At 39.3% G+C, this 15,516-nt stretch overlaps 1 protein-coding gene across 1 annotated transcript in view; it reads left to right on the top strand.

Annotated features, from left to right (window-relative positions):
* The window catches only part of LOC129822320 (serine/threonine-protein kinase NLK-like), a 136,245-nt gene that overhangs the window by 81,476 nt on the left and 39,253 nt on the right, over nt 1-15,516 (top strand). Inside the window, exons 6-7 of the mRNA XM_055880514.1 lie at nt 419-628; nt 1,289-1,390. Of these exons, the coding sequence (XP_055736489.1) occupies nt 419-628; nt 1,289-1,390 (312 nt within the window). The remainder of the gene's footprint in view (nt 1-418; nt 629-1,288; nt 1,391-15,516) is intronic.

Genomic DNA, 15,516 nt, shown 5'->3' with positions numbered 1-15,516 from the left:
TACATGAAATCTAAATAAATATCAATTTAAATTACAGGTTGTAATGTAACAAAATAGGAAAAACACCAAGGGGGATGAATACTTTGGCAAGGCACTGTAACTGCTCATCCCTTGAAGAGCTTGGGGGAAGTGAGATATGAGTCAACAAAGAATGTCGGAGCAGCGCGTTAGTCCTTTTATGAACGATCCAAATATTCATTTTTTTTGTGTCTTTAGAAGACAATGTTCTCATTCAGTTATTTAACAATTGACACTGGCCAGTCACAGTAAGCTACCAAATAATAAATGGTGTATCTTGTAAGAAGCTGCATGCATCTAAACCTTAGGTTAGTTTGGGTTGGGAGGACTAGTCTATTTGTGTATTGGTATTGATGGATGTATTAATGTGAGCATGTTCTCCCCCTTCATCCCTCTCCAGATCTGTGACTTTGGGCTGGCGCGGTTGGAGGAGCTGGACGAGTCTCGTCACATGACTCAGGAGGTGGTGACACAGTATTACCGTGCGCCAGAAATCCTCATGGGCAGCCACCATTACACCAACGCCATCGACATCTGGTCTGTAGGATGCATCTTCGCCGAGCTACTGGGCCGACGCATCCTGTTCCAGGCCCAAAGCCCCATCCAGCAGGTAACCAATACTGTAAACACTGGGGACATGTTGATCTGACATGGGATACTTGCTGATCTAGTATTCAGTGTAGAGCATTTCTGGGCTATCCTTGGTTGTGTTTGTTAGTCAGTAGACTTCACTGAGGTGTGTTTTTTCAGCTTGGTTTGAGCTTTCAGAGATAAAGTCTGTATTTGAAAACAGGACAGAGCTTCCTTGACCCCTTAATGTCCATGTCTCTCCAGACCTTGGGCTCTGGTACTGCCACATTTACCTCCCTTTCAGAGATGACATGTTGAGTTAGCTGGGAGGGAGGAATGCAGTCTTATGTCTCAGTACACAGTACCTTTTACTTCTGATATCGACACAAATAGCTCATGTCTAAAATGACTTGTTCACAGACACTGTATGTTCACAATGGACTGCAAAATTGCATTCTGGAGCAATAAGTCAATACACAGTATAGCTCACTGGAGTCCTTAACTTGGCATGCCTCTCTCAACTCCCTCGCCTTTACTGCATATGTGCCATAGCGTGTGTGTGAGTGTGTGTGTGTGTGTGTGTGTGTGTGTGTGTGTGTGTGTGCGCGTGTGTGAGTTTGTGTGTTTGTTCGTGCATGCGTGTCTCAAGTACAGTAACATATGCTGCATGATGTTCTTCTGTGTGTGTTCTATGTTGTAGCTGGATCTTATCACGGACCTACTGGGCACTCCCTCTCTGGAGGCCATGAGGACAGCGTGTGAGGGGGCCAGGGCCCACATCCTCAGAGGACCACACAAACAGGTAGGGACATGGATGAGCAGTGTGTGTACTCTGGTGCAGGACAAAACATTTGTCTCCTGAGCTAGGTTTTCATAAGTCCTACAAATCAATTATATTTTCGGTAATCATGGCTGGATGGGAATATGTCTCTGTGAACAGAATGAGATTTGTTTCCACACATGGTTACAGGAGTCAGACATATCAGTGATGAGTGGTCCTCTTGGACAGCAAGATGGTGTCTTAGTGTTGTTGATCTTGTTTGTTTCATTGACTTTTGAGCCATCTTAAGCCAGAAGGAATCCTACTTCCTGCCACCAGTGCGGTCCCAGAACACATCGTGCCATCGCGAGGGCAGGCAGGGGGGCTTGATGGTGGTCTGAATTTTTTTTATGACACTCGCAGAAATGCAGTGGTAGGAAATATACATTTGTGGTTAATCTTTTCATCACAAAACCGACTGCTATTGACAACTACATTTCATTGGCAAGATTAGAAAATGTAGGCATTACATGCCAGCAACACACGCTGACACCACACATCCAAGTATTTTTTATTTTTTATTATTTATTTTTCAAAAAGGCTTTACGGCGAAAGCTGAGGACAGTGCTGAGGACAGTGCCCCGCACACAAAAGCATTACATACATTTTCCAACCAAGCAGAGGCGTCACGAAAGTCAGAAATAGCGATAAAATAAATCACTTACCTTTGAAGTTCTTCATCTGGTTGCAATCACAAGGGTCCCAGCTACATAACAAATGGTCCTTTTGTTCGATAAAGTCCTTCTTTATATCCCAAAAAAGTCTTTCATTGGCGCGCTAAACTCAGTAATCCACCAGTTTCCCTCGTTGCATACAAATGAAGCCCGTAAATTACCAATAAACTTCTTCCAAACATATAAACAACGTTCCTAATCAATCCTCACGTACCCTAATATGTAAATAAAAGATAAAATTTAAGACGGAGAATACCGGAGACTATTACTGGAGATAAATAACGATGTACGCCCACTCACCGGAACGCGCAACAAACACTACAGCCAAAATAGGAGCCACTTACTAAAACTACAAATTCTAGCTCATTTAAAAAAAAAAACAAGCCTGAAACTCTTTCTAAAGACTACTGACATCTAGTGGAAGCCCTAGGAACTGCAATCTGGGAGGTCTTCCTTTTATATTCCCATTGACAGCCATAGTAATCAAGGGTGAGCTGAATTGTTTTTTTCTGGATGGATTGTCCTCGGGTTTCTGCCTGCCATATCAGTTCTGTTATACTCACAAACATTATTTTAACAGTTTTGGAAACCTTAGAGTGTTTTCTATCCAATACTACCACTCATATGCATATCCTAGCTTCTGGGCCTGAGTTACAGGCAGTTTACTTTGGGCAAATTCTTATTTTCAATGGCGGCCTAGGAACAGTGAGTTAACCTCTACAGAGTACCTAACCCGGATCCGGGAGCACCCCCCACACCCCCCACACTGATTAGCATCGCTAGCATAGCGTCACAATTAAATAGTAGCATCTAAATATCATTAAATCACAAGTCCAAGACACCCAATGAAAGACACAGATCTTGTGAATAAAACCACCATTTCAGATTTTTTAAATGTTTTACAGGGAAGACACAATATGTAAATCTATTAGCTAAACACGTTAGCAAAATGACACCATTTTCTTACTCCAACAGTTTCTTACTCCATCAGGTGCTATCACCAATTCGGCTAAACTAAGATATTGATAGCCACTAACCAACAAAAAAATTCTTAAGATGACAGTCTGATAACATATTTATGGTATAGCATAGTTTTTTTTTTTTAAATGTGCATTTTTCAGGTATAAATCACAGTTCTACATTGCAGCTGCAATCTGATATAGTGCTGATGCAGCTAGAACAATTACAGAGACCAACGTTATATAACTAATTACTTGTCTTAAAACATTTCAGAAAAAATACACAGCGTACAGACATTGAAAGCCCAACATCTGGTGAATCCAAACAATATTTCAGATTTTTTAAATGTTTTATAGCGAAATTAGCATAACTAGCTAATTAGCATAACCAGGCCAGCCAAAACCAGCTGGACGCGCGCGACCAGTTCACATGCACGACAGATATATGAAATAACATCGTAAATTGGGTCTTACTATTGCTGGTCTTTCATCAGAATGTTGATCAAGGTGTCCTTAGTCCTGATGAGTCGTTCAATCCATTCACAATGGCAACTTCCCCTCTTCATTTAGCCTGGGTACTGGTCGACTGGCACGGTCCATGTCCAAAGTTAAAAAACTCAAAGAACGGAACACGGCAAAACTCCCGAAAAAATTCTAATAATCTGATTAAACTATATTGAAAAAACATACATTACGGTGATATGGTCACATGTATCAATCAAACTTCGACACGGAGATAGTTTTCATCCGTAACGTCAGCATAACAAAAGACAATGCCACCTCTGAAAACGCGCATCTCAGAAACCGGAAGTTGTCGGTCACGCTAAAGAAATAGATCTTATTTCACGTCAGTACAAGATAAACAAAAAATTTCTCCTCTGACGTCTTCCAGACACCCAGAGGAAGAAGAAGGAAGTGTCATTCGGGTCATAGGTCGCGTGACCATATATAGGCAGAGCTTTGAAGCGAGCATACACATCTTGCAATCTTTTTCTGGCTCAGGGAAAGTGCTGTGAAATGACCTGTGTTTGACTCAGAGACTCAATTGGAACGGTTTTAGAAACCATAGCTTGTTTTCTATCCAATGCTATATGGTTATATGCATATAGTAACAGCAATAATTAAATAAGAGGCAGTTTAGTCTGTAGAGGCAATTATGCTAATGCGAAACAGCACCCCCTGTATTCTCAAGAAGTTAACTACCTTGTTCAGGGGCAGCACTACAGATTTTTAAGGATTCGATCTTGCAACCTTTCGGTTACTAGTCCAATGCTCTAACTACTAGGCTACCTGCCGCCCACTTTTATATCCAGTATATCTGACCAAATTATGAAAGACAATTATTGTAATTTTGAATTCTGTAAATTGAGTGTGGAATAGGTGAATAATGATTGTTGTTTATCAACAATGACAAGCCACCGGGGTCTGACCACTTGGATAGAAAATTACTGAGCATAATAGCAGACAATATTACCACTCTTATTTGCCATATTTTAAATTTAAGCCTACTAGAAAGTGTGTGCCCTCAAGCCTGGAAGAAAGCAAAAGTAATTCCTCGACTTAAGAATAGTAAAGCCCCCTTTACTGGCTCAAATAGTTGACCAATTGGCCTGTTACCAACCCTTAGTAAACTTTTGGGGAAAATTGTGTTTGACCAGACACAATGCTATTTTACAGGAAACAAATTGACAACAGACTTCCAGCACACTTATAGGGAAGGACATTCAACAAGCACAGCACTTACACAAATTACTTATGATTGGTTGACAGAAATTGATAATAAAAAGATTGTAGGGGCTGTTTTGTTAGACTTCCGTGCGGCTTTTGATATTATCAATCATAGTCTTCTGCTGGAAAAACACATGTGTTATTGCTTTACACCCCTTGCTATATTGTGGATAAAGAGTTACCTGTCTAACAGAACACGGAGTGTTCTTTATTGAAAGCCTCTCCAACACAATCCAGGTAGAATCAGGAATACCCCAGGGCAGCTGTCTAGGCCACTTACTTTTTTCAATCTTTACTAAAGACATGCCACTGTGTCTATGTATGTGGATGACTCAACACTATACACGTCAGCTACTACAGAGACTGAAATGACTGCAGAGAAAGAGCTGAAAGAGCTGCAGTTAGTTTCAGACTGGGTGGCAGGGAATAAGTTAGTCCTAGGTATTTCTAAAACTAAAAGCATTGTATTTGGGACAAATCACTCAAAAAAACATAAACCTCAACTAAATCTTGTAATGAATAATGTGGACATTGAGCAAGTTGAGGTGGCTAAACTGCTTGGAGTAACCCTGGATTGTAAACTGTCATGGTCAAAACATATTGATACAACAGAAGCTAAGATGGGGAGAAGTCTGTCCATAATAAAGTATTACTATAAAAATCAAACTTTCATGAAATCACACATGAACGACACCAAATTAAAGCTACGCTTGTTGTGAATCCAGCCAACATGTCTGATTTCAAAAAGGATTTATGGCAAAAGCACACCAAACGATTATGTTAGGTCAGTAGATAGCCACAGAAAACACAGCCATTTTTCCAGCCAAAGAGAGGAGTAACAAAAAGCAGAAATAGAGATAAAATGAATCACTAACCTTTGATGATCTTCATCAGATGACACTCATAGGACTTCATGTTACACAATACATGTATGTTTTGTTCGGTAAAGTTCATATTTATATCCAAAAATCTGAGTTTAGGTGGGACGCTACTGTCTCTCTTGGAAAAAAGCCAGAGAAAATGCAGAGCGCCAAATTCAAATTAATTACTATGAAAATTACTATAAAAATCAAACTTTCATTAAATCACACATGAAAGTTAACAAATTAAAGCTACACTGGTTTTGAATCCAGCCAACATGTCAGAATTCAAATAGGCTTTTCGGCGAAAGCAAACGATGCTATTATCTGAGCATAGCACCATTGTAAACAAAGAGAGAGAAGCATATTTCAACCCTGCAGACGCGACACAAAATGCAGAAATAAAAATATAATTCATGCCTTACCTTTGACGAGCTTCTGTTGTTGGCACTCTAATATGTCCCATAAACATCACAAATGGTCCTTTTGTTTGATTAATTCCATCGATATATATCCAAAATGTCCATTTATTTGGCCTGTTTGATCCAGAAAAACACAGCTTCCAAATTGCTCAAACGTGACTACAAAATATCTCAAAGGTTACCTGTAAACTTTGCCAAAAAATGTCAAACTACTTTTGTAATACAACTTTAGGTATTTTTTTCTGTTAATAATCAATAAAATTGAAGACGGGATGATCTGTGTTCAATACAGGATTAAAAACAACTGTAGCCAGCGTTCTGCTCACGCGCTTCTATCTAACAGGACACTTAATGTGACTCTCATTCAAGATGGCCGTGTTTCTTCATTACACAAAGGAATAACCTCAACCAATTTCTCAAGACTGTTGACATCCAGTGGAAGTGGTAGGAACTGCAAGCAGGTCGATTAGAAATCTGGTTTCCCAATGAAAACTCATTGAAAAGAGAGTGATCTCAAAAAAAAAAAATCTGAATGGTTTGTCCTCGGGGTTTCGCCTGCTAAATAAGTTATGTTATACTCACAGGCCTGATTCTTACAGTTTTAGAAACTTCAGAGTTTTCTCTATCCAAATCTACTAACAATACGCATATCTTATCTTCAGGGGATGAGTAGCTGGCAGTTGAATTTGGGTATGCTTTTCATCCAAATGTGAAAATGCTGCCCCCTATCCTAGAGAAGTTAACAGCACTATCAAGGCAGGTCCTACAGGCCTAGTTTTGTCACACCTGGACTACTGTTCAGTCGTGTGGTCAGGTGCCACAAAAAGGGTCTTAGGTAAATTACAATTAGCTCAGAACAAGGCAGCACGGCTGGCCCTTGGATATAAACAGAGAGCTAATATTAAGAATATGCATGTCAATCTCTCCTGGCTCAAAGTGAAGGAGAGATTGACTTCATCACTACTTGTATTTGTGAGAGGTATTGACATGTTGAATGCCCCGAGCTGTCTGTTTGAACTACTGGCACACAGCTCGGACACCCATGCATACCCCACAAGACATGCCACTAGAGTCTCTTCACAGTCCCCAAGTCCAGAACAGACTTTGGGAGGCGCACATTACTACACAGAGCCATGACTACATCAAGTAACTACCACATCAAGTAACTGATGCAAGCAGTAAAATTAGATTTAAAAAACACCTTATGGACCAGCGAGGACTGTGAAGCAACACAAACATAGGTACAGACACATGCATACACACACACAATAACATACGCACTACACACACGTACACATGGATTTTGTATTGTAGATATGTGGTACGAGTGGAGTAGGAGCCTGAAGGCACACAGTGTGCCACACAATGTATTGTAATGTTTTTTAAATTTTTATAACTGCATTAATTTTGCTGGAACCCAGGAAGAGCTGCTACATTGACAGCAGCTAATGGAGATCCATAATAAATACAAATACAAATCTTACACCCCCAATCCCTCCAACAATGCTGGTCCTCTACCTGCAGGGTGGTTGTTCATCTTACACCCCCCCCCCCCCCTCCCCTCCAACAATGCTGGTCCTCTACCTGCAGGGTGGTTGTTCATCTTACATCCCCCCCCTCCAACCGTGCTGGTCCTCTACCTGCAGGGTGGCTGTTCATCTTACACCCCCCCCCCTCCAGCCGTGCTGGTCCTCTACCTGCAGGTTGGCTGTTCATCTTACACCCCCAACCCCTCCCCTCCAACAATGCTGGTCCTCTACCTGCAGGGTGGCTGTTCATCTTACAGCCCCCCCCCCTCCAACCGTGCTGGTCCTCTACCTGCGGGGTGGTTGTTCATTTTACACCCCCTCCCCTCCAACAATGCTGGTCCTCTACCTGCAGGGTGGCTGTTCATCTTACACACACCCCCCCCCCCCCCCCCCCCTCCAACCATGCTGGTCCTCTACCTGCAGGGTGGTTGTTCATCTTACACCCCCTCCCCTCCAACCGTGCTGGTCCTCTACCTGCAGGGTGGCTGTTCATCTTACACCCCCCCCCCCCCCCTCTCCCCTCCAACCATTAGCGCTGGGAATTGCCAGAGCCCTCACTACCAGCAATGCTCTACCTGCAGGGTGGCTATTCATTGACCAATTGCATCTATCTGTGGATGGGTATTCACACGTTGACCACATTCAGTACATACAATCTCTTCAAATGACCTGATTTTAGCTGTTCCTTCAGATGCAAGTTCAAAGGTTACAAGATGCAGCCAGAGGTTAACACACACTTGGAAGTTATTTGGAGGGTTGAGGGAGCTGCTTATTCATGTGAGAGGACAAGGTCTTTGTGAAGGTGGGGAGAATGAAGCATCACAGAGAGCCCCTGCCCTCCTATCATCCCCCTTTCATTTCCCTCTGGGAGGGGGTGAAGAACCTGCGAGAGGAGGATAAGAGGGAGGTTAGGGCGCAGGAGAGAGGAGAGGGTGAGATGAGAGCTTCGACCAAAGAAGGGGTTCATTTTTACACAATGGGGGTCTGGGGTGTTGGAGCTTGGGACGGAGGGAGGGAGAAAAGATAGGAGGGAAACATGGAGAGAGGAGGAGGGCAGGCAGACCGAGTGCAGCTTTTAAAGACAAGGTTTTCATGGACCTCAGTACATCTGCTTATTCTCACAAACGGCGAGAACGTCCACAGAGGAGTACATTACACTTGGGCTGCTTCTCACTAACTTAATGTAGCTTCCTCTTCTCTCCTCTCCTTCTCACTAACCCAAGTATTCCCAAACTGGGGGATATGCGCAATGCCATCAGGGCTACGCCAAATAAAAATGTGATTCATTTTATTATTTATTTATTTTTTACATTTTATTTTCTTTACATTTTTTAAACCTTCCATTTATTTTTTCCAATGGGGCTATACATTTAGGTGAGTTTTTTTCTTTCCTGAGTAGCCTCGTTTCACTGGCAAAAATCTAATTAAGCCATCTAGTGTTCAGCGAAATAATAACACAATGTCAAATACAGGTAGCCTAGTCAAATAATTTCTAATAATTTCAAATAATAATAACTTTTCTGACATTAACCTGTCTAGGATGAGGGTGCCGCTAGCGGCACTCCCCCCCCCCCCCCCCCCCACTGAAAAGGCAGAGCCGCGAAATTCAAAAAAAATATTTTTTTTAAATATTTAACTTTCACACATTAAAGTCCAATACAGCTAATGAAAGACACAGATCTTGTGAATCCAGCCAACATGTCCGGTGGGGATTCCGGTGGGGTACCCCCACCCAGGCAGTGGCAGTGCTGGCAACACTAGCTGCAGTAACCCATGGGGAGGGGGTCACACTCGGACATTCAGAGAGGGGGTATATTATTGTGGCCCTGGTGGCACAGAATCAAGGTCGGACTGCATGGAGATGCGTGGGGACATGGTCATGACTGGTGGCCGTATTGTGGGTGTTTCTTTCAGGAATAGGGTGTACATTTGACGGCCATTATCTAGGATATGACAATGGTAAATAAATTTCAATTTTTGCTTATTTTTTTGCGCGGACTTGCAGGCCTTCTCATGCAGCTGCAACTGCAATGGCATTTGGAAATCATGACCCATCTTGAGTTGGGCTCTGGGATGGTGCAACTGTTGAGAAAGTGAGCTTATGGTTGTGTGGGGGTAAGGGCTGAGTGTGTATGTGTGTATCCCACAACTGTTGCGAAAGAAGAAGTAAAAGATGTAAGGTACAATAGAGGATGATCCACAGCTATATATAATACAAATCGAGGTGACGGCAATGGAAATGCATATGGCAATTGATTTACTTCAATTCGGTAAATGGAACTGTATGCTCTTTTCAAAGAATGGATCCCAGTCGGTTCAGGGCTATGGGATACAGGGGGTCGAGGGTGGTCTGCCGGGCATTGGGATGACAAGCCATCTCGAGATGAGGCCTTTTAGCGGGTGGAATAGTAGGGACCAATTGGAGGTTTACTTAGTAGAAATGCAAATATCATGGTACAACTATATAGACACTCAATCATTATGTTACTTTTTAATAGTACGTTTACAAAAATATATTCTGATTAAAAGAATGAAAGGTGTGTCTCATGGTAAGTGGTGAAATAAGTATAGCCAGTTACAATTGTAATGGCTTAGCAGATAATAAGAAAAGACGATCAGTATTTACCTGGCTAAAAGAGAAGGATTATAATATTTATTGTTTACAGGAAACCCATTCAACAGTTTTAGATGAAGTTTTGTGGAAAAAGAACTGGGTGGGCAAAATATATTTCTCCCATGGGCAAAGAAATTCAAAAGGGGTGATGATCTTAATTAACAATAATTTTGATCCAAATGTGCAAATTGTCCAAACAGATCCTCAAGGTAGATGGATTATTTTAAATATGTTATTGGACAATAAACAAATATGGCTTGTTAACCTATACGGTCCGAATAATGATGATCCAAGCTTCTTTGAAAATATATATAAGAACTTATCAACTCTACAAGCAACACTAGACTCTATTATTATAATGGGAGATTTTAATACGGTCTTAAATAGCTCTATAGACCGGAAAGGAAATCACACTACAAATTATCACCCTCAGGCACTTAAGGAAATCATGAATGTCATGGATATATTGGAATTAGTGGATATATGGAGACTTAAATACCCTGATTTAGTGAGATATACATGGCGGAGGCTGAATCAAGCTAGTCGTCTTGACTACTTTCTTATTCCATTCTCTCTGGCACCAAAAGTTAAAAAAGTGTTGATAGGGGATAGAATGCGGTCGGATCATCACATAATTGGCATATATATTTCTCTTACAGAATTTCCACGTGGGCGAGGATATTGGAAATTTAATCAAAGTCTACTAGATGATAAATTGTTTAGAACTAGGACAGAAGATTTTATAACTGACTTTTTCAGACATAACATAGGTACAGCAGATCCCCTTATTGTATGGGACACTTTTAAGTGTGCCTTTAGAGGCCATGCAATTCAGTACTCATCTATAAAACAAAAGCAATTTAGATCAAAAGAGTCCATATTAACAAAGGAAATTGAAGGACTAACAGTACAGTTAGATAGCAATAAAAACGGTACCATAGAGGCACAGAATAATTTAGAGGAAAAAAAAAAAGAAATGGAGGAACTTATTCAAGAAAGATCCAGTGTAATATATTATAAAAATAAAGCGAACTGGATGGAATATGGGGAAAAAATGCACCAAATTCTTTTTCAATCTTCAATATAGAAATGCTACCAAAAAAAATGTATTAAAACTTGTGACAAATGATGGAGTCACGCATGATTCACCAAATGATATTTTGAAAGAGGAAGTAAAGTACTTTAAGAATATGTTTTCGTTTCAGGCTCCTCCATCTCCACTAACTGAAACTAATTGTATGGATTTTTTTCCTATTAATAATGTAAAATTAACATCTGAACAGAAAGACTCATGTGAAGGCCAAATTACAGAGGAGGAACTGCTTGTTGCAATTGGGGCCTTTAAAGATGGGAAAACTCCAGGGCTGGATGGCATACCAGTGGAAGTATACAAAACGTTTTTTGATATACTCAAAGGACCATTATTAACTTGTTTTAACCACTCCTATATAAATGGTAGATTATCAGACACACAACAAGAAGGTCTGATATCGTTATTACTGAAACAGGACCCAAGTGGTATATATAAAGATCCAGTCCAATTAAAAAATTGGAGACCTCTTACACTTCAGTGTTGTGATGCAAAAATCCTAGCAAAATGCTTGGCGCATAGAATAAAAAAAGTTTTGTCAGATATTATTCATCCTAATCAGACAGGTTTTTTACATGGACGATACATTGGAGATAATATAAGGCAAGTACTGGAAACAATAGAACACTATGAGATATCGGGGACACCAGGCCTGGTTTTCATAGCTGATTTTGAAAAGGCTTTTGATAAAGTACGACTGGAGTTTATATATAAATGCCTAGAATATTTCAATTTTGGGGAATCTCTTATAAAATGGGTTAAAATTATGTATAGTAACCCTAGGTGTAAAATAGTAAATAATAGCTACATCTCAGAAAGTTTTAAACTATCTAGAGGAGTAAAACAAGGTTGTCCACTATCGGCATATCTATTTATTATTGCCATCGAAATGTTAGCTGTTAAAATTAGATCAAACATTAATATTAAAGGATTAGAAATCCATGGCTTAAAAACTAAGGAGTCATTGTACGCTGATGATTCATGTTTTCTTTTAAAACCACAACTAGAGTCTCTCCAGGGCCTCATAGAGGATCTAGATACCTTTGCTATCCTCTCTGGATTAAAACCAAATTATGATAAATGTACCATATTACGTATTGGATCACTAAAAAATACACATTTTATATTGCCATGTAGTTTACCAATTAAATGGTCTGACGGAGATGTGGACATACTCGGTATAAAAATCCCAAAAGAAAGAAATGATCTCACTCCAATAAATTTTTATAGAAAGTTAGCAAAAATAGATAAGATCCTGCTACCATGGAAAGGAAAATACCTGTCTATTTGTGGAAAAATCACCCTAATTAACTCTTTAGTCATATCACAGTTTACCTATTTGCTTATGGTTTTGCCTACTCCTAGTGACCTGTTTTTTAAATTATATGAACAAAAAATATTCAATTTTATTTGGAACGGCAAGCCAGATAAAATTAAAAGGGCCTATTTATATAACGAATATGAATTCGGAGGGCAGAAATTATTAAATATTAAAGCATTAGACCTCTCACTAAAGGCATCGGTCATACAAAAGTTATACTTAAATCCAAACTGGTTCTCTAGTAAACTGGTACGAATATCTCATCCTATGTTCAAGAAGGGCCTTTTTCCCTTTATTCAGATTACACCTGCTCATTTTCGGTTGTTTGAAAAGGAAATGATCTCCAAAATATCCTTATTCTTTAAACAAGCCTTAGAAAGTTGGTTGCAATTTCAGTTTAATCCACCTGAAGGGACGGAACAAATAGTACAACAAATATTGTGGTTAAATTCAAATATAATAATTGATAAAAAAACTGTATTTATCGAAGAAATGTTTAAAAAAGGTATAATTTTTGTGAATGATATCATAAATAGGACTGGTGGAGTTATGTCACACATGCAGCTAACACAGACATATGGAAAAGTCTGCTCTACCCAAAATTACAACCAATTAATTGCAGCATTACCACAAAAATGGAAGAGGCAAGTAGAAGGGGAAAAAAGTAAGGAACTTGTATGTCGGCCCTGTATTAAAGAACAAAAATGGTTAAAGAAAAGTGTGATAAATAAAAACATATACCAATTTCATTTAAGGACCAAAAAACTAACAGCTGTGCCATACAAATTGCAAAATAGTTGGGAAGAGATTTTCGATGTACCCATTCCATGGCACATGGTTTATGAATTGATACGCAAAACAACGCCGGATTCAAAACTTCGAATTTTTCAATATAAATTACTGTACAAAATTCTTGCAACTAATAGAATGTTATATATATGGGGTATACAATCTTCCGAGCTCTGCAGATTCTGTTTTGAGGAGGCAGAGTCATTAGATCATTTATTTTGGTATTGTCCATATGTAGCTCGTTTTTGGTCACAGGTCCAGGAATGGCTGAAGAATTGCAACATTTGCCTAAAACTAACGCTACAGATAGCAATACTGGGGGATTTGAAAAGCCATAGTCAATCAATCAATAATATAATAATTATTTTGGCAAAGATGTTTATTTTTAATTTACAATCTGTAGAAGCTATGAGAATAGGAAGGTTCAGGTCTTTTGTGAAGCATCACAGCACAGTTGAGAAATGTATGGCAAATAGAAATCCGAAATGGATGATGTTGGAAGATAGATGGGAGGGGTTGGGTGGACCTGAAGGGTGGGACTAATAACAAGATAAACAATATAGGGCATACGGGATCTGTGAAATGTGTATAGGTGCGGAGCTTTTGTGAAATAGCACAGTTACAAGTGGAAATAAAATTGGATGGACAACAGAAATAGAGGAAGGACTAAGAACAAATAAGAGAGAACTATTGTAAAGTGGACTGTGTCTGTAAGATAGGTATAAGATGTAGAAATTGAAGGTAAAAGCAGAAGTGTTTATAAGTTTACTCCAATTGGGGGATTGGTGGTAGGGTCGCGGGGAATAATAATAAAGGCATATTCTTTAAAAAAGTATGTATGTCTATATAGGTATGTGTATGTATATATGTGTATATGTATGCATACGTGTATGGATATATATATTTACCCAAAAAAATATGGGGGAATGGAAATGATGCAGACAATTACATTGGAAGCAACATTCTTTCCGCAATACTAAGCTGATCCTCCCCTAAAAACAAAAAAAAAAAAAAAAAACATGTCCGATTTTTAAAATGTTTTACAGGGAAGACACAATATGTAAAGATGTACATCTATTACCTAAAAACACATTAGCATAATCCACCATCTTTTATTTGTCCACCAACACCAGTAGCTATCACCAATTCGGCTAAACTAAGATATTTATAGCCCCTAACCAAGAAAAAATCTCATCAGATGACAGTCTGATAACATATTTATGGTATGGGATAGGTTTTGTTAGAAAAAAGTGCATATTTCAGGTAGATGGCATAGGTTACAATTGCACCCACCGTCACAAATGGACTAGAATAATTACAATGAGCAACGTGTTTACCTACTTACTAATCATCAAACATTTCGTAAAAATACACAGCATACACTAATCGAAAGACACAGATCCTGTGAATACAGACAATATTTCAGATTTTCTAAGTGTCTTACAGCGAAAACACAATAAATCGTTATATTAGCATAGCACATAGCACATAGCAGCCCAGCATTGATTCTAGCCAAAGTGAGCGATAAAAGTCAACATCGCCAAAATATATTAATTTTTTCACTAACCTTCTCAGAATTCTTCAGATGACACTCCTGTAACATCATATTACACAATCCATATAGAGTTTGATCGAAAATGTTTATATTTAGCCACCAAAATCATGGTTAGACAATGTGAAATGTAGCCAAGCTGGTGAGAAAATGTCCGTGCGCCACTTAGACAGTGATCTACTCTTATACATAAATACTCATAAACGTGACTAAAAAATATAGGGTGGACAGGGATTGATAGACAATTTAATTCTTAATACAATCGCGGAATTACATTTTTTAATTTATCCTTACTTTTCAATACAGTTTGCGCCAAGCGAAGCTACGTCAAAAAACATGGCGTCCTAAGCCACTAAAATTTTTCGACAGAAACACGATTTATCATAATAAAAATGTCCTACTTTGAGCTGTTCTTCCATCAGTATCTTGGGCAAAGGATCCTTTCTTGGGAGTAATCGTCTTTTGGTGGAAAGCTGTCCTCTTGCCATGTGGAAATGCCAACTGCGTTCGGGATGAACTGGAAGCATGCCCAGCAATTCACAGCGTTTCAGAAATAAATGTCCCAAAATC

Source organism: Salvelinus fontinalis, chromosome 24, assembly GCF_029448725.1.
Source record: "Salvelinus fontinalis isolate EN_2023a chromosome 24, ASM2944872v1, whole genome shotgun sequence".
Taxonomy (NCBI): domain Eukaryota; kingdom Metazoa; phylum Chordata; class Actinopteri; order Salmoniformes; family Salmonidae; genus Salvelinus; species Salvelinus fontinalis.
The sequence above is the reverse complement of the archived record's forward strand: the minus strand, read 5'-3'. Positions and strand labels throughout refer to the sequence as shown.